The sequence below is a fragment of the Dryas octopetala genome, chromosome 8, assembly GCF_963921425.1.
Source record: "Dryas octopetala chromosome 8, drDryOcto1.1, whole genome shotgun sequence".
Taxonomy (NCBI): domain Eukaryota; kingdom Viridiplantae; phylum Streptophyta; class Magnoliopsida; order Rosales; family Rosaceae; genus Dryas; species Dryas octopetala.
The window spans coordinates 12,782,546-12,807,905 of record NC_141373.1 but is presented as its reverse complement, the minus strand read 5'-3'; the positions used below and the strand labels follow the sequence as shown (position 1 = coordinate 12,807,905).

The following is a 25,360-nucleotide window of genomic DNA, read 5'->3' as shown; positions in this document are numbered from 1 at the left end:
TCACAAGTTTCAACTTTTATCTTAAAGTCAAACTAATTAACTAGTTGTTTTAACTCAAAGCAATTCCCTAAAATAATTTAAATTAATTCAATTTAATCTCTACAATTGAAACTTATTAATTATAGCATGCTAATTATTTTCAAATAAGTAAATAAGTCTCTAAAAATAAGGCTAGATATGCTTAATTAATAAATAAATCATACTTATTTAATTTAAGCATGCATCCTAAAATTAAAACCTAAAAATAAATAAAGCAGAAATAATAAAATACTTACCCGATTGTAAACCTCCAAAGCTAGACTCCACTCCTAAGGTCTCCTCTTTGCACTCCCAAAACTTTAAACTTTGGGAAGTTTATTCTCTTTTGGTATATCTTTTCTTAGAAAGACTCTCAAATAACCAAGGAATGAGTAACTCTAACTTGGTGGTGCAAATGAAAATGAAGGACAAGAGTCTCTATTTATAGGCACTAGAGGGTTGGAAAAAGTTGTAAATCTCTAACGTGGGGCAAAGTGTACTAAAAATGCTTAAAAGAAGCCTAAAAGTTGAACTAGGTTGGAAAAAACCTATTTCCTCTCACAAAAACCCCACGAATCAACCCAAAAGCCCACACGCGGGTCAGCCCAACCCAGAGCTACAGTGGCCGGTCTTTTAGCCCAATCAACAGTCCAGATCAAGCCTTGTTTAATGAGCTCGAACGACTCTAATTAAATCGCAAGAAGGGGATCCGATGAGACGCATCCACGGGAGCTCGCCTGTGTCAAAAGCTCAGCACCTGCGTGGCGCCAGCTATCATCATGTCAGCTCGCACAGTCAACCGCGTCGCGCCACATGGCGCTGTGTTAGGCAATTTCCATTTATTTTGTTTTCCTTTTTTTCTTATTTTCCAAACTTTATTAAATCACCAAAAATAACTCGAGACTCCAAATAATTCTCCGAAAAATCATACGGAATCATAGTGATGAATACTAATTTCCGGTAGCCTGAAAACAATAAATTGATCTTCAAAAAAAAATTACGAAAATTCAACTTCAATGAATTTAATTCTAAAAAATATAATCCAACTTGATAACCACCAAAATTACACTTAAGGGTTCTAGAGCTCCACTTTAAACCTCTATTGGTACAAGTTATTTACTCAAAAACAAAGGAAACTTCATTCCCTTTAAGAAATCTTAAGTTTCTAAGAACAAAAGAAATTCGAAAACACGTGTCAAAACACAATTGGATTGCAAAAATCCAAGGTGTTAAACCACTCACTCTTCAAAAGTTACCATTTTCCTACCATGCTTTGTACAAGGCTAAAATCTTAGCCATTGAACTCCTCTCTCTCCCTACTCTTTCTCTCTCTACTCTCTCTTCAATGGCTAAGATTTTAGCCTTGTATAAAGCATGGTAGGAAAAATGGGTAAGAGTTCCTTGTCCGAAGTTGAGGATGCATTAGCTGGAGTCTAACTGTTTGAGGCCGCACATGGCATTCTTACAAAAATTAATTAGAAATACTTTTGAATAAGATTTAAATTTTAAATTTTATTCAAGGACAAAATAGGAAGTTTAGGAAAAGAAAGTTGATGTAGGTGTCAAATTAGCACAATTTGCAAAATATGGGTAGTAATTTGTCAAATTTTTTTAATAGGTAGGTGCACATGGCCTATAGTATGAGTGGTAAATGTGCAAAAAAACATATTTTTTAATCTTTTTATAGCTATTTTTAAAAATGATGAAAGTAACAAATATGTCCCTAAAAATGACAAAAATTATAACCAAATTGACAATATATTCTTATTCGAGTCAAAACTCAAAAGTGATGTTTAAGTCCTTAATTGGGTCAGTTTAAACTTTAAAGGTGGTATCCTTGTTTGGAACAGACATATAAGTTGGAGTCTTTCCCTGTATCTAAATGCAACATCTAATTCGTCTGAATCTTATTCACAAAGCTGATATTAAGTTTAGTTCTTTTATCATAGATCTCTAGCACAAGGTTTGAAGCACCATTTTCAATTTTCCAAAATTGTAAATAAATTCATATGTAGGGAATATTTGCCCAAAATTTGCAATACAATATGGTGCGGCTGATGGAAATACATACTACCGGATGAAGAATGACGGCATTGTTGTCACCCTTTGGATATGTTCTCTGATGCAGCAGAATTGTAATGAGCTAGTATATGGCAATCGTCTTATATGACTATCAACTAAGCTGTACTCTTAAGAAGAAACAAAAGGTGACATCAATCTCTAACCCATCAACTATTCAACTGCAGACACATAACTTTTGCTCTATAGTCTGTACAAACTATTAGTTTCGCAGCCATAACGCTTTCATTTCAATTCACACTGGTTGCAGCCTGGTGAATTTCATCATATGTTCCAGTCTCCTCATTGAACGAGTACCTATATTTGAAATAAACAAGTATTAGGTTGCAGGACACAGCATTGGGCCATAGGCAATCACATGAATCAACAGACAACCCATTAACAACAATACAAAGCAATAAAAGTAAAAACCCCCTTTCACTAACATTCCAGTAATCCAGAAGATTAAGGTGAAGCCAAACTTTTAGAGATCCCAACAAGATAAACAATAAATTGTGATTAGTCCCAAAAAAATTCCAGTTCACTTATGAGTCTGGACAAAACATTTCTTTATTTGGCAGCCCCAACGCGCTGCACTAGTGTCACACAGCTGATGATAGGTTGGCTGACCGATTGGTTGCCTCTTTTTCCATGTTAATTTCTTTATAGATTTTATAGTTGACCACAACAGCTGTAAGTAAGTAGTGTAACAAACTTTATTTACAGCAACAACCAGTCTTGTTTTCCTTTTTTTTTTTTTTTTTAATGGGCAAAGTAATTCAAATTAATTGTGCTTTATGTGCCAATATTGCACAACAGTACACCTTTTCATAGTAAACTAACCACATAACTGTGTTCTTTGTAATCACATAACTACGCTGAGGTATGAATTGCCCCATATATAGCAAATAGGCTAATAACAGAACTGTATTTCAATAACATCTAACATGATGTACAGCTAGATGCAATAAGCTTGCGATTTATGAGTATAAAGGAAAATAGATACTTATGACGCTTTATTGTATATACTATGTAAGGAAATAAAAATGAACCAGGACAAACAAGTAACATATATGGAATCAAAGCATGCATAGAAAGACTTGTCCATAACAATATCACAAAAAAAGAGCATTTCAAAAAAAAAGAAGGGCAATATATAAAATAATCTACGAAGGACAATTTGTTTTACCATAACCCTGATGCAGCAGAACAATAGAATCCTGTAGATGGATCATAATAATATCCCAAATTGCTGCTATAATAGTACCTAGAAGGATTAGACAAACTTATGTTAGTTTGAATTATACAAAATACCCACAAAATAATTATAAACAAAATTGCTATATGTATAGCAGTTGGATCATTATTTAGCGTCGTGGAAAAGCAACTGGGCCAAGGATCACTAGTTGGACCAGTGTGCCAATCACGATCCACGTCACCCACTATAGTTCATCCACGTGTTTGGCTCAAGCCATGGCATACGTAAGAGGGCGCTTGAGAGTATATCCCCCGGTGGGAATGTTAAGCCTTGCATTACAAAATATAATGTCTTGGGTCTCTCCACTTCTTATCAAATGGTTTTGGGTTGAATGCTCTAACTTCTACATGGGATCAGAGCAGACAATCCACGTGTTAGGCCGATTGTTGGGCCACACATGCTCCATATCAGTTCATCCAAGTGTTTGGCTCAATCACGCTACACGTGAGGGGACCCATTGACAATATATCCCACATTGGGAATTCCAAGCCTTGCACAATAGATAAGATCTTGGAGGACTCCACCAATTCCCAATTAGTTTTGGGTTGGATGCTCTAACTTCTACACAAGGCTATAAATTATGCAGGATTCTATTTTCGACACTCCCCCTCAAGTGTGGCTTGACTAAGCCAAACATGTGAACAAATTTTATTGGGTGACATGAAGCACCTATGGCCATTGGGCATAACACATACATTGCCTGCTATGATACGATATCATGTAAAAGTTAGAGCATCCAACCCAAAGCCAATTGACAATGCATGAAGAGTATACTATTGCGAAAGGCTTGGAATTCTCAATATGGGATATATTTTCAAATATGCTTAGTAGCAATAATAGCAAACTATTTAAAAGTGGCTCAATGGTAATGAGCACATAAAGATGCTATCAACAAGACATTTCAAATTAGTCCTACCCAATACCCCCACAAAGAGCAATTCTCGACCAGCAGGTCTAATAAGAATAGATGATTAGCAGTTATTGACTAAACATAGAGAACTAAATACTAATTTCATATCATGTCAATATAAAAAGTGACAAGTAAAACAAACAAGTGGAAAAATACCAACAGTTCTGCTCAATAAGGGATATTTTTGGGGGAGGGGTGGAGTAAGAGAGAGAGAGAGAGAGAGAGTAAAGTACCCAGAAGACTCGTCAAACACATAATCATTCTGCAAAGCTCCACCTGAAACCAAGAAATTACAAGGGACCAAACAAAGAAAGAAAAAGTTAAGCATGCAATTGCTAACCACATTGGAAAAATCTCTAATAAAAATTAACATAAAAAAAGCTTACTCTCAGAATAAGTGCTTATGTTGTTGGATGAGGATGAACCGATTCCATCAGGATTAGTGCCAGAAATAACATTCTTTCCATCAGAAGATGGTTTAGCAATGGCATGATCCTCATCTTCCGCAAATATATCAAACGCATCAGCATCATTACTCGAATTTTCTGCAGTGGATGTGTTAAAATTGGAAGTACCAACAGCAGTTTCAGGCAGTATTGAAGAGGGTACTCCAGGACCTGCTACATCAGAGGGAGTGTCCCATGTCATGTCCAGAACAGATTTCCCTTGATCTGCACTAATGGATATGCCTTCCCTTGCCCGAGCTAAACTCTCATATCCTTCTGGAAAAAAAGAAAAAAAGGAGCAAGTTAATTTATTTTTTTTTACAAGAAACACAAATTTCCTTCAAAAAATAAATTACAACATAGGGGACAAGGTGTCTTGTCCCCTTAATATCCACTCTTTAGACTACAGCTCATGAAAGAAAAAAACAATCAAAAGAAGGAGCATAGTTAATAAGCACTTGTGACAAACACCCACCAATCCTTTTTCTTTCTTCTTTTTGGGCAGAAACATGCGCTAAATGAGATTATAGATTCACCAAAGAGTCTTCAATACAAGAAGAGGCACTTCCCCAAATGCTAATTATTCCATAGCACATCTTTTGTAAGAAAAATGGACGATTTGTTGAGGATATGGCAGAGGAGGTCTTTGCATGCTCAGTTACAGGACTTGTTGAGGCAGAATTACAATTCTTGCCTTCGGAAAGCAGGTTTTCAATGATTTTATCAGAGAAACTAACTTGCATGACCCAATTCTACAGAATGCAAGGTTTACATGGTCAAAAATGAGGGAGGAGCCAACTTGCAGAGAATGGACAGATTCTCTTTTTCAAAAGAATGGGAAGAAGCATTTCAACATGCAAGACAGAATGCTTTCGCAAGGGTCATTTCGGATCACTGCCCAACTGTACTAGATACAAATAGGGTACAGTGGAGTCCTGGGCCTTTCAGGTCTGAAAATATGTGGCTGGAACATTCTATTTTTAGGAATTGTTTCAAGGAACAGTGGGAAGGCAGGGTAGAGGAAGGCTGAAGACCCAGCCTTTCTTGCAGATAATTTTTTAGGAGTTGTGCGAATTTCATCCCTCATCAGTCATTTAGAAAGCTAAAGTGCCTGCAAAAGTTCAGATATTTGCTTGGCTGGCTGCACATGGTAGAATTAATACGTGCGATAGGATCCAACAAAGAAGACCACAAATGTGTTTCCTACCGCAGTGGTGTATTATGTGCAAAGCTGGAAGCAAAAGCGTGGATCATCTATTTCTTCACTGCCCTGTGGCTTTAAACTCTTTGTGGAAATGTTGTAGAGAAGGAAGCATTAGTTGGGTTGTTCTGGTAGGTTGTGCTGCTTTGTTAAGTGAGAACCCAAAATTTTTTGGGTGCGGAAGACAGAAAAAGGTTTGGGGGGAAGTCATGTACTGGCAGTGCTATGGGTGGTGCAGCGGGAGAGTCGGAATTAGAGATGTTTCATTCTTGGCTATTCTTTCTCATTGGAAAGCTGCTGTAGTATAACTAAGAAAGCTGCAGTGTATTGAGTTTGTACTTATTTTTCTCTACTGAAAGTTTGTTTCTTAACAAAAACAAAAGTCCTCACACAACCCACCATTAATTTGCATCCCAAAGTCATAAAAGGACCTAGTACTATTCTCAGGTTGCCATTCACAGACAAGAATAACAATTCAGATTTCCAATTTCCCTTGTCTATTTCAACTCCAAAACCAATCCGTCTTACAAAAAATTACAAGCCCTAACCCATTTTACTTTTCAAATGCTTTTCTTAAAAATCAACAAAAAAAAAAAAAAAGAATTACAACTGTACTTTTTCTCAAAATCCGAATTATAGCTGCTGTTCCAGAAATCCTGCAACTTCTCTTTTTAATTTTAATCCATAAATCCTTTGAGAAATTAATAACTCCCAGCCTTTGCCCTTATGGAATCCATAACCTTCTAACAACCTTTCTCAACCACAGACCATGAAAATTAAATCCTTAGCCACCCATATTGATCATAGCATCCCTGATTTCAGGTTCTAAGTAACAGAGCAATCCTACATCACTTCGCACCCAACACCATACATTAAAACAAAAGAGATGTGCCAAAGAGTGGTGCTAACGCCGCCCTCAATATTGAACACCCACCCACTAACTATTCCCACCCCCACATAAATTAAAATTTTTTTTAAGAAATGCTGCTAATACACTTTACTCACCCCACCCAGCAATATTCCCAAACTCCCCCTCCTACTGCCCTTAACCCTGATGTCTTTTCTTTACCAACTAGAGATAGAGGCAGCCACACCAACAGCCATGGCCACCATCATGGGTGAAGCGTCCTAAACAGAATGAACAAAGCACTTCAGGGATAGCACTAGGCCATGGGGCTGCCAGACCTCCCATGAGAGCCACAATTTTTTTTTTTTTTTTATGGTTTTAAAAGTATCATTTATAGTAATTTTATGTAGGGCAAAATTTGTAATAAAAAAAATTATTGAAAAGGGGGGTTGGGAAGAACAAAATGGATAATGCATACCATCGTCATTTATGGTGAAACTGACACCAACGACCACAGACACAGATCTAATGCACATGGCACACTCTTATAAAAAAAAATGAACATGCCACGCACAAAAAAGTACCACCTCAATGTTAAGGGAAAATCTAATGGGTATGACCCAATCATTGTAGGGCATGACAAACAACAATAACATATAATGTGCACTGTCAAGTGCTAAAATACACAGAAAAACAAACACCATAAAGAAGCAGACACATCAATAATTATGTGATGCATGCACCAAAAGAAAAACGTATAGGCAAGACCGTGACTACAGCTTGTCCTCGTAATGGAAATAAGATTGATAAAAAAGATTGGGTAAAACAAGAAAATTCAGAAAAATGAAAGGTAAACCAAATCACTGACCTGCCTCGCGCTCAAAAATCTCCTTATTTTCATCATAAACACCTGTGGAACAAAACTTTAACCAATAAGCACTTGCCAAAGAAGAAACTGATTCTTGAAACAATCACGTATGATAGATGTATACTACTCATGCATTATTTTATTTAAGCCCAGAAGCATAACAAACTTAACTGTATTCACCATTTGCCATCAGGTTCATGGCATCTTCAGTTAACTGATCAAATACACGCTTTTTTTCAGCTGACATCTTCTCCTTCTTGTTATTTGAACTTCCCTTCAATCTTCTCAAAGCTTGTAAAACCTGTCATGAGATTTCTCACTTTATACAACTGTGTATAATGTTTGCAAGTGCCGGACCATAAAACCAACAATCTTTCTAAGTTGAATATTAGACAAAGGAATTAATTCTTAAGTGCAAGTAGACATTATTGGAGCCCAAGGACAAGAATATGACTGCAGTTGGGTGCACTGATTCAGTTTGTTTAGAATATAAAAAACATGAAAGAGTGTTTCTCATCAAAAAATAAAAAACATGAATTCTGTTGAACCATGAAGAAAGTTAGAAAAAGAGTGCATTCTATAAGAAAAATTTCTCAGGGATTGGGAAAAAAATAACCTAAAATCAAGTACATTGAGCATAATTTCTTCTCGAATAAAACAGGAAATTTGAATGGGATTTAGCATTTCGCATAGATAAATTGTCAAATAAAAACAATCTATTGAAGGAAGAAGAATTAGTACAAAGACAAATGCAAGCATACCGTTTCTCCTGGCTCGAGCACATCAGCAATACGTCTTTTAATCTTTCCAATGTCATCAGAAGATAAATCTTGGGCATCATCTTCATCTTTTGTTACCACAGAGGCTTTTTCAGCATATTTTGTATCAACTTCAACACTATCAAGCCATGCATCCTAAAATAATCCACATTAAATTAAGAAACTGAAGGCATAACACTGTAGGACACACTACAAGGAAGCGATCCAAAGTGCACGACCTATTTTCATGTTATCAATCCCAAGCTCAGGGTCTTACGTGTCATCAATCCAAGACTATACCTTTTGATTACAGTTGAGCAGGTAAGCAGGTAGTTAAAAATGAGTTCAGTTGTTTCAAGTCAGCTGTAACAAATTCAATTAGTTAAGCCTGGTATTCTCTTGTATTTAAAGAACATTATGCCTTGTAACTAATTTACAATGTGTTTGAATGAGAAAATTAAACTCGGTATTTGGGGAAAAGTCAGGATTTAGCAAACTACAATCTCTAATTTCCTTATTTGGTACCATCAACACAGAGATCTTGAAATTCAGAGTGAGAAAGAAAGGGGAATTTAAGGGTCATAACTTCTGACTTTAAACAGCTAAATAGGTATTATTTTCAAAATCTCAAGACAATGAGGTTTTAAGAAAGAAACACCACAGTACCACACCCATCACCAGCACCAGCAGCCCCGCTACCACTACCGTCACCATTGCCTCCATCCCAGCCACTGCCGCCTACACCATTACCGTTGTCACAGCCACCATAAGGGCCTCCATCATTGTTGTTGTTGTTTTCACTATTACCATGACCCCCAGCCCACCACCACCAGTGGCACCACTCTCACTCCCACCACCCCCATTGGCACCTCTACCACCCCCTGCCTCCACCGTCATCACCTCCACCACCACCACCTCTACTACAGATATAGAATTTAAATTCCATCATGCTAAATACATTAGCCAAAAAAGAAATTTTACAAATTCCAATATAGGATTGAAAAGTCTTGGCGTTATTTAGATAATTTGGATGGAAAGGAATAGGAGGATCTTCAAAGATTACAAAGGGGTTGGGATGGAGGAATTTTAAAAGAGAGTAAGGTTTTGGTCATATCTTTGAGCTTCTGTCTCAGCGAAATTCAAGGATTTAACAATTTAGTATATTCTCCAAGATTGGAAGGCAGCTGTAGGATAAAGATTTTGTTTCGCATCAGAAAACTAGAAAACTTTATCCTACAGCTGCCTTCCAAACTTTACAAGCATCAGAAAACTTTACAAACTAGAAAACCCATATTTTTAAATTCCGTCATTTTGAAATTTCTTGATACTTTCAAACTTCTCATCCAAACGCACTGTCAAGAAAACCACGTAGTCTATCATAGAGACTTTCAATTCATTTTCACGCTTCTCACTCTTTTCTATCAAAAACAAGTTCCATTACTAATTTAGTAAATTGTACAAAAGATATTTACCTTGACTGTTTGTTTTATTCTGGATCAAGTAAATTGTATTAATTAAAAAGAAACAAAAGCTTCAGTATACACATAGTTCACTTTATAAGTGTAGTAGCTCAGTAAATTCTAAGAACTATACTTCTAGCACTTGACCACCCTAAAAGAAGGCTAAAAACAAAAGGTTTAAAGCTGCAAAAGGGAGAACTTTTTATCCTCAAAACTACTACAAATGTTACCTTGACTTCATTTTCATTGGCATATTCAACAAAATTTCCATCTGCATCGAAGTAACCTTCTTCCCTCTCTTTGTCCAAGTTGAACGGTTCTATTTGAATCCCATCCTCGACAAAGTTCTCATAATCCTGCCAAAAGATACCCCAATCATTGGCTATCCTTTCCATTGATCCAATTAACAGAAGAATCTGGCAATCATCTCAACTGAAAAAAAATGCTGCTAACTCAGGAAAGAACCATTCTAAATTAGAGATGTACTCTTTTGACCAAAGACACGCATGGCACTATTGATGATCATGTAATTACTGACATCTAAAAACAAACTTCTCACAATAAACAGATAATAATAATAATGGTAAAATCACATGATTCACATCTTAAGCAACTAAACAGAGTGGATGCTGTATCAAGAAAGTTTCATCAAAAGCAATAGCCAGATTGGAACATGGCCTCAAAAACACCATGTAACTATGAAGTATATAGCTACCAAACAACAAATATAACGCCAAAAATAAAAGAAAAAATATGTGTGTGTACACACACAGCTAAGGTAACTTAGCATGGCCTGCCGGAGCCGTTTTCATACCCCATCAATAGTAGAGCAAGCCCCCGAAAACGGGCAAGCTTGAACAATAATTTACTCAACAAGCCAATAAAAGTAAATGCAACCATTGCACGGCTGCAATGTCAAAGAATTCAAAGAAATTGATCGAATACTGAGTATCACACACCTCGTAAGTAACTTCGGCGGCGGAGACATCGTTGAGAATGCCTCTACCGTCTTCACTGAAGAGCTCATTAGTGATTTGGGTGCGGCGCTTGGCACGTTCTTCGGCGGCAGAACGAGGGTCCGGTGGAGGAATCGGCCCAATCCCATCCTCAGCTCTGACTCTGTTTACTGGTTCGTCTCCGGGCTTCACCTTCTTCCCCTTGGGGAACCTAACCCTCTTTTGCCTGCACAACCCAAAATTTTCCATGAAATGCTTTCCCGAGAAATATACAGAAGCAGAGGCCACAAATAAATAAATATATAAGTAAATAAATAAGAGAATATGAATTAGGGTTTTGTGAATTGTTACGCTGGGGGTTTTCCGGAGTCGTCGTCTTCGAAGAAAGGGCGTTTGAGATTGGAGCGTGATGAACTGGGCTCCATTGAAAGAAGAAGACGAGAGGAAGAGGGAAATTTGGGTTTTGAGGACGAAGAAAGAAGAAGACGAGAGGAAAGAACTTCTCCATTTTTTTTTTCAGCTGCTCTATTTTATTATTGACTTTTTTAATTCACTTTTATTATTGATTTTGTTTGTGTTTTCTTTTAATGAAATCATTGATTTTGGTTGTTATTCAATTCTTACTGCTTCAAATTGGCCAAAAAAAAAAAAAATTGGACTGACTTTAGCATTAGTTATCAAACAAGAAAAAACCGTATACTTTCACCAATAATTATTTATAATATTAAAATTTGAAATAATGTCAAGTTAAATAAAAAATTATGTAAATAATTATAAACCCCCTACTTAGAGAAAAAATCTTTCATAACCTCCACCCAAAATCTACCTCTCCCATAACACCCAATCTTACACTTAATATTTTCCTAAACCCCCTAGTCAACTAATATCCAGCTAAGTTTGACTCCCTATCTTTTAATTTTCCAGTTTTACCCCTTTTATTTACTTTTAATTTTTATAAAATTTTAATTATGTTTTTTTGGTACCCGCTTCCTTCCCTTGCCCTTCACTTTCCACGAAACCCAACAACAGCAATAGCTTCCTCTGTCGGCGATCCAAGCTCCTCTGTCGGCGATCTCCATTTTCCGGTAGCGTCGCGGTCTAACTCTGGCACCAATAGCTTCCTCTCCTCGCGACGAACACGGTGGTGCCCACCGATCATCCAACCGACGCTCGACGGTGATGGAACGACGCCAAACAGCAGCGAAGCCTCCGCCGGCGATCTCCATTTTCCGGTAGCGTCGCGGTCTAACTCTGGCACCAATAGCTTCCTCTCCTCGCGACGAACACGGTGGTGCCCACCGATCATCCAACCGACCCTCGACGGCGATGGAACGACGCCAAACAGCAGCGAAGCCTCCGCCGGCGATCTCCATTTTCCGGTAGCGTCGCGGTCTAACTCTGGCACCAATAGCTTCCTCTCCTCGCGACGAACACGGTGGTGCCCACCGATCATCCAACCGACCCTAAAAGCTCAATTCGAGGTCCGAGAATATTTTTGGGTGAGTTCTGTAATTTTCTGTGTGTTGATTGGGGCTGGGCAGCCACCGTGTGTGGTGGTTACCGCCCGACTCGGCCGTTGAACGATCAATTTTATGAACCCTGTTTGATTTGTTGAACTGTCTGGTCTTAAACAGGTACCTCGGCGATTAAAAAGTGCAACTGAATTCAACAAATTCAGTTTCAGTTTCTAGCTTAATTAGTGTAACTGTGTAAATTCAGTTTCAGTTCTAGAAAATTTAGTTTCACTTTCTGAAAATTCAGTTTCACCCCAAATTCAGTTCTAGCTTAATTATGTTAATCGGATAGAAATGTGAGTTTTTTAATTGATTTATAAGTATATACAAATTTACTTAATTTATTGATTAAACAGTTTCAGTTCGTGAAACAGTTTCAGTTCTTGAAACAGTTTCAGTTCTTGAAACAGTTTCAGTTCGTGAAACATGAGTTTTAAATGAAGTTTGAATGAAATTATGGTTCTGAAATATGATGAATCAAATTTGCAGGTAGAAACAGATCGAGGCAATGGCGACTGTCGTGTACTCGTCGCGTGTGAGGTGATCGGACGACGTTGTATTGTTGGCTACTCCTCTCATCTCAATGACTTGTTGTATTGTTGGTTTTTTTTTTTGATAAGGTTGCTGTGTTCTTTTTAGTGAAACGGAATTCAGTAAAGGTGTAACTGTTTTAGTGAAGTGTAATTGTTTTAGTAAAGGTGTAATTGTTTTTTAATTAAGGTGTAATTGCATTTTAGTCGAGGTGTAATTGTTTTATCACTTAATTCAGTTTCAGTAAGTGAATTCATAACTGAATTCTTCAATTTAGTATATCTGAAATTCAGTTTCAGTGTAATTGAATTCTTGAAATTCAGTTTCAGTGTAACTGAATTTTTGAAATTCAGTTTCAGTGTAATTGAATTTTTGAAATTCAGTTTTAGTGTAATGAAATTCAATTTCAGTGTTTGATTTTAGTTTTAGTGAAATATTGAATTTTAGCAAAAACTTCAATTCAAAAAAAAAAAAAAAAAAAAAACAGTTTCACCAAAATACAGTTACAGTGACGTCAGCATGCGTCAGCGCGCGTCAGCATGCGTCAGAAGGGTAATTTAGGATTATAAGTTTTAGGGGGTTTTGAAAGAGTTTATAGATGGGTGGGGGTTTAGACAAATTTTTTTGGTGAGTAGGGTGTTTAAAATTAGGCACTATAAAAAATACTGTAAGATTTTAAAAGTAATTAGCTAAAGAAAGGTTGTAGCTAGGAAGAGTAAAATTTCTTTTTTTTTTGTATGAATTTTAACATGAAATTATCAATTTTTGGTCAAGATTTTGGTATTTTGAGATCAACTTATATTGATCTCGGACAATATTTCGGGAAATTTCGACTTTTAAAAGAGGTTTTCCTATTTTGGTATCATGTTCTCTATCTCTCGCGATTTCTCGGAGCACTATCTCCGGCCAAATCTCGGCAACCCAAGACCACTGATGTGACCCACAACCGCCGTCCATCCTCCTCCAAGCCATCTCGAAGCCGGCCATCCTCCCCCTGCACGCAGATCTACTCGGGAACACCAACTCTGTCGTCGGCTTGTCTCGCCGATTTCGGCCACCTCAGGCCTCCGATGACCAAAATTTTTTGTGGGTTTTCCTCTCCTCACCATAGGCTTTCATTCCCCTAATGTTTGGTTTTTCAATTTGGAGAATTTGTGAAATTGAAATTTTAGGGTTTGAAATTAAAATTTGTGAATTTGAAATTCTTATATGGAAATAATGGAATTAATTTATGAAATATAGATAAATCATAGAGAATGGATTATGGAGTTATATAATGTTTCGGAAAACATGAAATCAATATGTAAATCAACTTATATTTTGTTATAGACAAATTATACATAGAGTATGAAGTTGTTTATGAATTAATTTGAAATTTTGTTATAGACAAATTATACAAATTAAAGGAAATTTAGTATGTCACCATGAACAATTAAACATCATTTGTTATTAATTTTGTATATAACAGTATGTCTTTGCAAATTATAGAATATGCTTCGCAATATCTTGAGGTGAATATACTTACTTTGCACATAAGGATGCTGAAAGCAGTGAACATGTTGAACCTTATAAATGTTCTATGTGATACTAATTACTTATATAATTCATAATGTAATATTGTAGTATAAATAAAATTGAGATGTTTCAGTGTTTGTTAAATAAAATTTATGTAATTATTAATTATTAATTAGTAAATTATTTTTATTTAACATTATTTGTCTCCAGCACGCATTATATTCATCTTATATCACATGTATGCTACTATACAATTTGGTTTATTCAATGCAATTTATCAATGTAGTAGATAATATGTTAAATAAATATATGTTAAAGTTTTATTTAAAATTTTTGTATTTTCATAGTTTCTGTCTAATTTTTGTCGAAATCATAATTACCTCGAAATTTTCATTGAAATTTCAATATAAATTTTCTTGAAACCCGAAATTTAATTTTTTGCCAAAGAACTTAACTTTCAATATTGAAAATGCTGGTTTTGCCAATTGAAGCATGGAAGATTTGCTCTTTCTGTTTCTCCATATGTCTATTACAAAATTTTAAGAAACTATGGATCTCTAATAATAATAGTATATAAAAAAAAATAATCAAAATTTTGGGTTTCAATTCTTTCTTATTCTCTTTTATTGTACATCACCCATCCCCCATTTTAAATGGGCGCCCGTACTGGATCGGCCCAACCTGACCAGTTCACAGTCTTAGCGCTCTCTCCCTCACTGCCTCACTCCCCCTCCCCCTTCTCTCTCTTTCTCTCAGAAGCTACGAAATGATGGCATCAGCATTCTCAGCGCCACTGGACTTCTCATTCGCTTCTTGCCACCGAACCTCCTCCCTTCCTTTCTTTTCTCTCAGGTACAATACACACACAGCCACACAAACAAACGCATACAACAAATTTTTTTTTAATTTTTAATTTTCGTAAATATAATTGGATATTATCTGTTTATTTTTTTCTGTTTCTATGCAGAAACTCAACGAGGTTCACAGTCTCTGCTTTGCAGCGTCCGTACGGCGATTCTTCAACAGCTGGTAATTCCCCTTCCCAAATTACAATTCCATATATACCCAGTTTTCCACTTCTGATTATTTGGTTTCAGGTCCAGTCCAATTTCAGTTCAATGCCCTAATTGGACTTAATTTATTAATTTTTTTGAGCTATTGAATAATTTACAAATATGTGTTTGTGTTTGTGTGTGTGTGTCTTAATACTTGTGTATGCTTGTATATCTGTGCTAATAATTTAGAGTTTATAAATTAGAAATGATTTGGCATACTTAAATGTTTGCTGCTGAGTAATAATTTTGAGTTTATAAATTACAATTGTAAACTTATTGCTGTGTCAGGACTATCTAGTAGAACTTGTGGGTCACCTCTAAAGCTTGATGGGAAGGATTTTGGTGATACTAGTACAAGGTCTATAACTTCTGCCCTTTTGCTATATGGGTTTCATCTACTTGTTGTTGCTTTGTCAAATTATGGTGTGTTGTTATCCACTGATTTGTGTTGGATTATATTTATACTGATTTTCAGATGATATAGTATTTGTTACACTTAAGGGTAAATTATCTTTAACAAAATACGTTGAAATGGTCCTTGATCAGTTAGAAATTATGAAAAAATTGTTGAAAATGAACGCACATATTGTTCAATGATAAATGATGGATGAAAACCGGATAGAAGGGAAGCATTTTAACTGGGCCATGGTAATTCTTGAAACTCATTAAGAGTTCAATCAGAAATTTTTTGTATTAGTCTCTGTTCTATTACTTAGAGCAAGGCTCATAAATTTTACCGATGCTTTCGACCAAAAAAAGAAGAAGAAGAATTACCGATGCTAAATCTGTTCCGTGGTTTATATTATTCTGTTTAACAATTTGATGGGCTGATAAATTTGTTAATGTTTTGATTTATATTTAGTTATGGTGCAATAGAAGCCAAAAATGGGAATCCTGCCATACTGCCAGCAGTCATGACCCCAGGAGGACCTTTGGACCTCTCATCTGTATTATTCAGGAATCGCATAATCTTCATTGGGCAGCCAGTCAACTCATTTGTGGCTCAACGAGTAATATCCCAGCTTGTGACTCTGGCTACTATTGATGAGAATGCGGATATCCTGGTATGCTTACACTTCTATGTTGCTCTTTTCCCCCCCTCTTGCAATTGGCCCACCATGGCTAAATTTCAATATTTCAAAGCCAATGTCTTTTTCAGATTGTGACTTTGCCCTGTACCATTTCAGGTGTATTTGAACTGCCCTGGTGGGAGTACATACTCTGTATTGGCAATTTATGACTGCATGTCTTGGGTAATGTCATGAAGTTTCTTCTCTTTGTTTGTTTGTTTGTTTTTTTTTTTTTTTTTAAAAATATTACTCACAGCTCCTTGCTCTTTTCGTTGTTGCATTTTTATTTATTCCCTGGGGCATTGTTTACATTGCCAATTTGTCATCAAACTCTTGTATTGTGATTATGGCCTTCCACAATTTTGACAGCATCAATTGATTTTAATATGCCACTTAATCCTTATATCAATCAATTATTACTGATCTAAGATCATCAAAATTAATACAGTTATTGCATGCAAGCAATCCATTTCAATGGATATGCATGAATTTTAAAGCAAGTGCCCTCCCCAAATTTTGAAATAATGAACTATCATTTTCAGCTAACTTTGAACTTATGTCTAGAAACTGAAAAATATTCCTGGTGGTATCTTAGATGAATATTGTGGGATTCATTTGGTAAATATAACTAATTTATGATGTGCATTTCAGAGGTTCCTTTACTGTGCTATAACTTAGAACAGATACTCTTAAATGGAGAAAATGAAATGTGAAGTGAAAACAGAAAAGAGAAGATAAGTTAAGATGAAGCAACAAGAAAATATGAGATCTCTCTAGAAATAATTTAAGAATGGGGCTAAGAAAAGATAGGCCATCTGTTTGGGATGATGATGTTTCCATAGTTGGATCCTTGTATTCATAAATTATGTGGTTTGAGGGAGCTGATGTCCTGCATAGTTTGTAGCAGAAAACATAAAACATTAAGTCCTTAAAATATAAGAACATTGTAATGACAAACTTGACCTTAAACAATAAAAGCTAACATCAGCATAAAAAATGTTGTAAATTACAAAATTGACCCTAAATGATAACACTAAACAAAATTGACAAGGACTAAATTTCACGGACACCCTCTGAGATTAAGGGCATTTCTGGAATAAACCTTGTACTTTTGAAAATTACAACACCCAAACACTCATATTACTTTACATTTGTAACATCCAAACATGTCAAACATAGAAATAAATAAATCACTGCAAACTTTGTTTTTAGAGAAAAGCTTTGTAAAAATTACAAAACTAGCAGCCTAAAAACCTAAAAGATCTATTATTCATTTTAAAAGTTTATAAATATTTAAACACCCCAGGCTTTAAAGAAAAAAGCCTTATATTTGTTTAAAAAGAAAGATAAAAAACATGCTAAACCTAAGAGGGTGTTTGTGTAATTAACCCCACATTGTAACTATTGACAGTTTTTTTTTGGCTCCTAGATAAATAAATTATAAATTTGTATTTATAATTCTGTTATGTTAGCATTAAATGTTTCCTTATGTTATCAGATCAAACCTAAGGTTGGGACAGTTTGTTTTGGAGTAGCTGCAAGCCAAGGGGCACTTCTTCTTGCTGGTGGAGAAAAGGGAATGCGCTATGCAATGCCAAATGCACGAATCATGATACACCAACCGCAGAGTGGATGTGGGGTATGCTTCAACTTTTTGTATAGCTTGCCAAATTTGTTATATAAAGATGCTTATAAGAGGATAGGAAGATGTGAATGAACCATTATGGATTTATAGAAATGGTTGTGACAAATGTTTCTGTAGATGCAAAGAATCTGACCTGAACCCTTCATTTTCTTTAAAACAACTCGCTCAAAGTAAATGGTTTCGGTGGCTATATGGTGAGAAATAAATGTGAGTTATGGTTTAATGCTCTGTTCTCGTAGGTTGTCACTAAAGCCTGCCTCCCTTATGCTGTTATCAGTTATTTTTGGGAGTCTTTGGGGGATGTGTTTGAAGCCTATAAATAAAAAGGCTATTTTCTGTACACCAAATCAGATATTGATGAATGAAAATTAAGTGTTGTTGAAGGCTTGGTGTCTTGGTATCTCCCCTACCTTGTCTTCTCATTCCCTTGTACATCCTTCTCTATATCTTGTTTCTCTGAACTTATAAATAAGGCTTTTTTCTGTACACCAAATCAGATTTTGATGAATGAAAATTAAGTGTTGTTGAAGGCTTTGTACCTTTGTATCTCCTCTACTTTCTCCTTTCCTTTCCTTCTACATCCTTCTCTATCTCTTTTATTTCTCTAAACTTACAGCAACCTAAACCCTCTTTGTTCTCTAAATTATTATGTTTCCTTAAAGAGAGTGTGGAGTCTTGTTGGGGGAGTTAATTCAGCTGTTGTCTTGTCTTGAGAATGTTTTGTTGGTCAGCTCTACGAGGGATAAGAGAGTGTCGAGTTAGGAGGCTTCCGGGGTTTTCAATTGCAAATCTTTCTTGAGAAAATTAGTGGACAATCCTGCTCTTTCTCTCTTTAGCCTCTTCATGTAATTTGGAATGCCACAGGAGGGTGAATACATGTGATATGGTTCAGTGGAGACAACCTTCTTCTTGTCTATCCCCTGATTGGTGTGTTATGTGCAGAAGTGAGGCTGACAGTGTGGACCATCTGTTTCTTCATTGTTCAGTTGCGTCGTTCTAGTGGTGCCAACTGTTTAAGGAGACCAATCTGAATTTGGAAATTCCAGTCTCTTGTGCTGCTCTTTTGTTTGAAGGTATCATTTTTTCTTTTGGAGGGAAGAAGATGGGTGTGACTTTGGGGAGGTGTTCTGTGATGGCTGTACTTTGGGTAGTTTGGTTAGAGAGACAGGAGGATATTTGAGGATGTTAAGGGGGAAAAGATGACAATTTTGTGGGAGAGAGTCCGATTCTGGGCTTCTCTCTGGACATGGGTTTCTTAGGAGTTTAGAGACTATTCTTTGGCGGTCATTATGTTGGATTGGAAGGCTGTAATGTTTTAGTTTGTTGTTGGTTCATGTTCTGTTAATGATCTGTTTAGTTGTTTGTACTGTAAATTTTTTTGATTTTTTGTTTTTAATCTTTAGTGTTGGTGGATATCTTATCCACTTATCCAGTATGCTGTACTCTGTTTTCTATTAATAAAAGTATGTTCTTATAAAAAACAAAAAAAACATAGAACTGATCATGATGATAATCAAATTACTAAAACAATCTTCAATTTGGTTTTTTTTTTTTTGCATGAATGTTCTATAAATGGGAACCTAAAACATGGACAGTTTGGATCGGACCATGAGAGCACATTTTTGGGGCCCACCCCCGCAATGTTTTCCCACAGAGTTGGGGTGGGCCCCAATTGTTATTGGGGTTTTCTGATTAGCTGTCATTGGTTGGGAGTTGTTCTGGTTTGTGGAGGGTGGGTTAGTTCTTGTATTTGTATTGTTTCTCAGTGGATAGCTTGGCCACTGCATCTTTGTACTTTTTCTTAAAATTCTGTTTTTGATCCAAAAAGAAAAATGAGGCCATCCTTATAAGAGAAAGACTCATGATATATAAATTCTCAAGTCTCAACTAACAAATTTATGGTATTACATTTAGTCTATCTTAATGGAAAAGAAAGGAAATAGATGCCAAGGTTTATATGGATATATCTTTATTGTAAATAATCGGATACTTTGAACTGGATGCGTAAATAAGAAGGTTTTTATTCATGATTTTCATGACATTGAAAGTTATACCATTCATGCATATCATAACCACATCCATGTTGATAACCATGTATTTACTCCCTTGCTTGCCGCAACGCATGTGTTTTGTACCTAGAAGTTGTTTTTATTAATTTATTTTTAATGTTTGATTGCATTGTGTGCTTGCATCTGCACTTTCCTTCTATTGTTATGCTTTAGTAAAACCAATTACTGATTTTGTCACTAACATCGAATGTCCATATATATTCACACATGTGAAGACGCATGCATGCACACATGCAGAAGTATAAACATGCTTGAACATGTTTCTAAAGTGCCTTTTGACCTATATATATATATATTAATATTGTTCAGAGTGCTCTTGCTTATCCTCGTTCTTCCTAGGTCAAAACCAACTACTGATTGTTCATTGGCTTTCACATTATCTTTTTATTTTCATCTTACATTCATTATGAAGGCCCTACAATTTTGGTTCTCAGGATTCATATTTGTTGAAAGATGAATTTTATATAACAGATATTAGACTAACCAAGTTATATGAGACAAAATGTGGACTGTGCAATTACTGAGAACCTATAAAGTTGAAATGTAAATTTTATAGAACAGCTATTAGACCATCCATACTATATGGGACAAAGTCCTGGATAGGTAGAAAACATGATCATAAAATGAGTGGCAGAAATAAGGATGTTCAGACGGATGTGTTGGAAGACAAGGGAGTATAATATTCTGAATGATCACAGACCTGAGGAGCCTAAAGTAGCACCAATTGGAGGTGCAATGAGAGAAAATTGACTACGGTAGCTTGGACATGTTTAATGAAGATCGATAGATGCAGTGGTTAGAAAGAGTGACTTAATCAATATAAAGGGTAGTGCTATGGCATGAGGAAGACCATAAATAACATGGGTGGAGGTAATTTGGAAAGATATGATAGCTTGTGAATTAAATGCAAATATGGTTCATAGGTTGGGATGAAGGACCAGGATGCATGTAGCCAACACCAAATTGTTGGGACAAGCTTGTTGTTTCATTCATTATGGAGGTTCAAAAGGATAACCTTGTCAATGCTACTGTAGATTGTAGATTTTCAGTGTCCATGTTATTCTTATTTCTTCCTGCATTCCCTTCTTAACTTAATCTTTTATTGTTATACTAAAGAAGTGTGAGGATTGTAATTTCAAATTGGAATGTACTATAGAGCTGGAGCAACAACATACTTCCAATCTTTTTGTATTTAGTCTGGATTTCATTTAAAATAAAACAGAGTGATCAAAGATTTCAGCGCCTTTTGTAAATTGCGAAATCCAATATTTTATTCTAATTCCTAATCTTATACTCTTTATAAACATATAGTAAATTGATTGGACTGGTGGTTTGATGAGAATCTTTTGCCTACAAACAAAATAACTTAGTTTGATTGAATTAAAAAGGTTTCTTGCTTTTTCGGGCTATATTCTTGCATGTCATTTATTGTAAAAACCCAAGGCCTCATCCAAAAGTTCTAGCTGAAGCTGACTTTTGGACTCATATGCCTTACTTAAGTATCCTAGATCTCCTGAATGCATTACCAATGTGGGATTCAAGAGTATCACATTTATACATTTGAATTGAGCGCAAAAAATTTCCTAGCTCCACCCTTGTGCCTTATCATGTTTGGTTTGGATGAACTTTGTGGATCATGTAGTTGAGAGTGGTATGTACAACGTAACAAATTGAAAGTATTGCACAAAAACATTATGTTATTCATTTGTTTCAAAATCATCGATTCAATCTGTATTATATGCTGTAAAATTTAAAATAATTCCTAGATATTAAATGATTTGATTGTTTAAAATCCATGGATTGATTGTGCATTATCTGACTGTAGGGTCATGTGGAAGATGTGAGGCGCCAAGTGAATGAAGCAGTTCAAACTCGCCATGTCAGTTTCTTCTCCCTACTTTGTTGCATTCTTGATACAATTTCTGGACAATCATATATTTATATTGCTGCCTAATTGGATTCAATCAAGCTGAAGCAGAATACAGATAGAAAAGGGAAAAAAAAAAAGAGCTGAAGCAGAATGAATCAATTATGTCCGTACTTTTTCTAATTGAGTCGAAATTGAATTCTTTAAACTTTTACAAGTTAATTGTGAGTGTTGAGAACTGCTGCCTCACAGGGCTATTAGGAAACTGTAATGTAAGTTCAGCCTTGTTCGGGGATTGGTTGTTACAACTAAATTCACTAGGCCATGAGTTAAGTCTTCTTTTAATGACAGACAGACCTTGGTGTGGTATTTCAGTGGTAAATAATGATGCCATGATCATCATTTTGGAGAACCATGAAATAATTGTCAGCAGAAGCACCTACAATAAAGAAGTGTCGTGATTCTCCTATTTTGAGCTATTTCTCTTATACACTTACCAGTCCAAAAGCTCAATAGGAAAGATAGAGGTTCAAAAGCTTCATATTATTATCTGGAGCTTTGAAAAACTATGTACTCAGACCCCTGCATTGGCACCTTTTTGGTGTTTTGAAAAACTATGCATCCGTGATTTTGCATTTCCAGTTCCAGGAAATTGAGATTAGACTAATACCCACAGTCTGGTCAATATATTTTTCAGTTTCCACAACAGCTGTTTATTTCCTTTATTTAGTCAAATTTGTGAGTGGGGAGTTCTTTGCTCCGTATTAAGACTTTTCTTTGGTCTTCTAACCTGATGAATTTGATGCAGAAAGTCGACAAAATGTATGTTGCTTTTACTGGCCAACCTCTAGAGAAAGTGCAACAATATACTGAAAGGGATCGTTTCTTATCCGTTTCTGAGGTAATGTTGCTAACCTCGTCTTCTTAATTATGAGGCTTGTAAATTGGTAATGACATGCATTGTCAAATATGAGAAGAAATGTATAGTTCCCCTCCCCCATACTTTTCGGGCTTCATTTGAATTGGAAGGGAAGAAAAAGGGAAACTAAATAGCAGGAAAGGGGAGAAAAAGTGAAAAACAAAGGAAAAAGAAAAATCAGGCTGTGTCAATGATATGACAAATTCATCAACAATTCAAATGGAGTTGTCAGTCTGGAAATACTATTGAAAATGCACCCACTTTCTAATGACTGTAAGTTGTCTGGAATTTCATTAGCCAATTAAATTGGTACATTATATGAAAAAAAAAAAAAAAAGTATAAAAGGTTGTGTAGGAATATTTCATGTTCAGTGTACTTGGTGCGGAAAATATTATGAGCTCAATAGGATTAAAGAGCCATCATAAACTTCTGCAATTATATTATTTTCAACTTTTCCAGCAGCTAATACTACTTCAATACATATGCGCTCACCATAAACTATTTAACCATGACCTCTCTGTTTGTCCGTTTTATGCAGGCTATGGAATTCGGACTCATTGATGGTGTGTTGGAAACAGAATATTGAATTCACAATTTTGATAATTTTATGTTTTAAAAAATTTCATGTTGTTTGATGTCAAACTAATAACATGGGCTGTATTTATAAAATATGATCTTGCAATTGATTATCCCATCAATATGAATGCAATCCTACGAAGTTTTGGTTTTGGACAATTGATTCTTTAAATTGATGTTTTTATCAATTTGTTTACTTTAATCTGTCAAGCAACCTTGATAAGGGCCCCTGTAAAAAAAAAAAAAAATAAATAAATAAATAAAAAGGGTCTCCCAGAAAATGCGTTGGGGGCATATATTAATAATGTAGAATAACGTTCTCAATTTAGGTTCTTTTTAATAATCTTTGAAAATAAAGGGCTTTTTAATCAAAGTTCGACTCTGAACTGATAAGAGATTCACATATGCAAAATTGCAAAATTTTGTTACTCAACTTACTCACTCTTAAGTCTGAACTGATGTTTGCCTTTTTGTAGGAGAGTATTGGTTACAAATTTTCAAGATCAAATTGGCTCTATTAATTACGATTTTATTTTCATGTTACACTCTTTTTTTCAGAGGGCATGTTATGTACTTTTTATTTTTATATATAATAAGAAGGCTATAATTGGAAGACTGAATCATTTTTATTTGCTATTCCTGTGCAAACAAAATATGAGAAAGGAAATTTAAAGGTATTTTTTTGGGTTATTTATAAAAGGCTTTTTATCACAAATGGTCCATCAACTATCACCCAAATATCAATTTGGTCCTTAAAGTACATTTTCATTGAATGTGGTCCTCTATCTTTACTACCGTACATCAATGTTATCATTTCGTTGTATTCTGTTTGAATTTCCATAAAAATGGTCATGTGTAATGCATGTGACCCATTTTTCAGGGGCAAAATGGTCTTCACACGTCCGATAACCATCCAAAAGACCCTACAAATTTTTTATTATTCTTTAATTTCAAGTTTACCCTTAAAAAAAATACTCAAAAACATTAAAAATAAAATAATTTAAAAATACAAAATAAAATAAATCATCCCCAACCTGAGTTTCAAGACATTTTTACCCCTGAAAAAAGATTTTGTGCAGTGCACGTGACCATTTTCTTACGACAATTCAAGTGGAATTGAACGGAATGACAACATTGATGTACGATAGTAAATATGAAGGACCACATTGAGTGAAAATGTAATTTAATGTCTAAATTGATATTTTGGTCAAAGTTAAGGAATCATTTGTGATAAAAAGTCTTTTGTAAAATTGGTCCACGAATTTTATCCATTTTCTTAATGTTGTCCACGAATTCTCGTACGAGACATTTTACCTCTGAACTTCACATGTTGTTCCAAATTGGTAAAAATTGTTAACTTCATCCAAGAAGTTAATGAAAGTGGTCATGTCCACATCATGCAACCACTTTTTCAAGGGTGCTCCAGTTCATTTATGTGCCTCTAAACTAAAATACCAAAAACAATAAGAATGCTTCTAATCATACCTTAAAATATACTCTCTACACTAGTGGTGTCAAACGGGCCGGCCTGGGCCGTTTAAGTTGAGCCCATGGTGTTTTCATGCCATGCTCAGGCCGGCCCATATAGTTAAGACGTAAGCCCGGCATGGCCCACGGCCCACGGGCCATTCGTGCTCGTGCCGTGCCTTAAACGGGCCGGCCCACGGACTTTTTTTTATTTTTATTTTTATTTTTATTTTTTATAGTAATAAAACTAATCATATGATATCTTTTTTAATTTATAATTAAATATTAACATTATTTTTTCATGAAAATTGAATATTTTTGTTGAAAAATTATCTAAAAAAGGAAAAAACA

General features: G+C 35.4%; 2 protein-coding genes across 2 annotated transcripts; one reads left to right on the top strand and one right to left on the bottom strand.

The window, feature by feature from the left end:
* Positions 1-1,913: 1,913 nt before the first annotated feature.
* Positions 1,914-11,287, bottom strand: LOC147277343 (CD2-binding protein-like protein). Its single transcript, XM_086253658.1, has 10 exons — positions 11,132-11,287; positions 10,784-11,006; positions 10,055-10,180; positions 8,368-8,520; positions 7,778-7,907; positions 7,607-7,648; positions 4,631-4,966; positions 4,478-4,520; positions 3,266-3,343; positions 1,914-2,394 (listed from the first exon to the last, which is right to left on the bottom strand). The coding sequence occupies exons 1-10, from the start codon at positions 11,203-11,205 to the stop codon at positions 2,328-2,330; spliced, it is 1,272 nt and encodes a 423-aa protein (XP_086109784.1). The 5' UTR covers positions 11,206-11,287; the 3' UTR covers positions 1,914-2,327.
* Positions 11,288-15,016: 3,729 nt separating this feature from the next.
* CLPP6 (CLP protease proteolytic subunit 6) lies at positions 15,017-23,701 on the top strand. Its single transcript, XM_086254367.1, has 9 exons — positions 15,017-15,192; positions 15,308-15,369; positions 15,684-15,753; positions 16,258-16,459; positions 16,583-16,648; positions 17,964-18,104; positions 22,005-22,058; positions 22,855-22,947; positions 23,505-23,701. Exons 1-9 carry the CDS (start codon positions 15,107-15,109, stop codon positions 23,550-23,552), a joined length of 822 nt encoding a protein of 273 aa, XP_086110493.1. The 5' UTR covers positions 15,017-15,106; the 3' UTR covers positions 23,553-23,701.
* Positions 23,702-25,360: the final 1,659 nt, after the last annotated feature.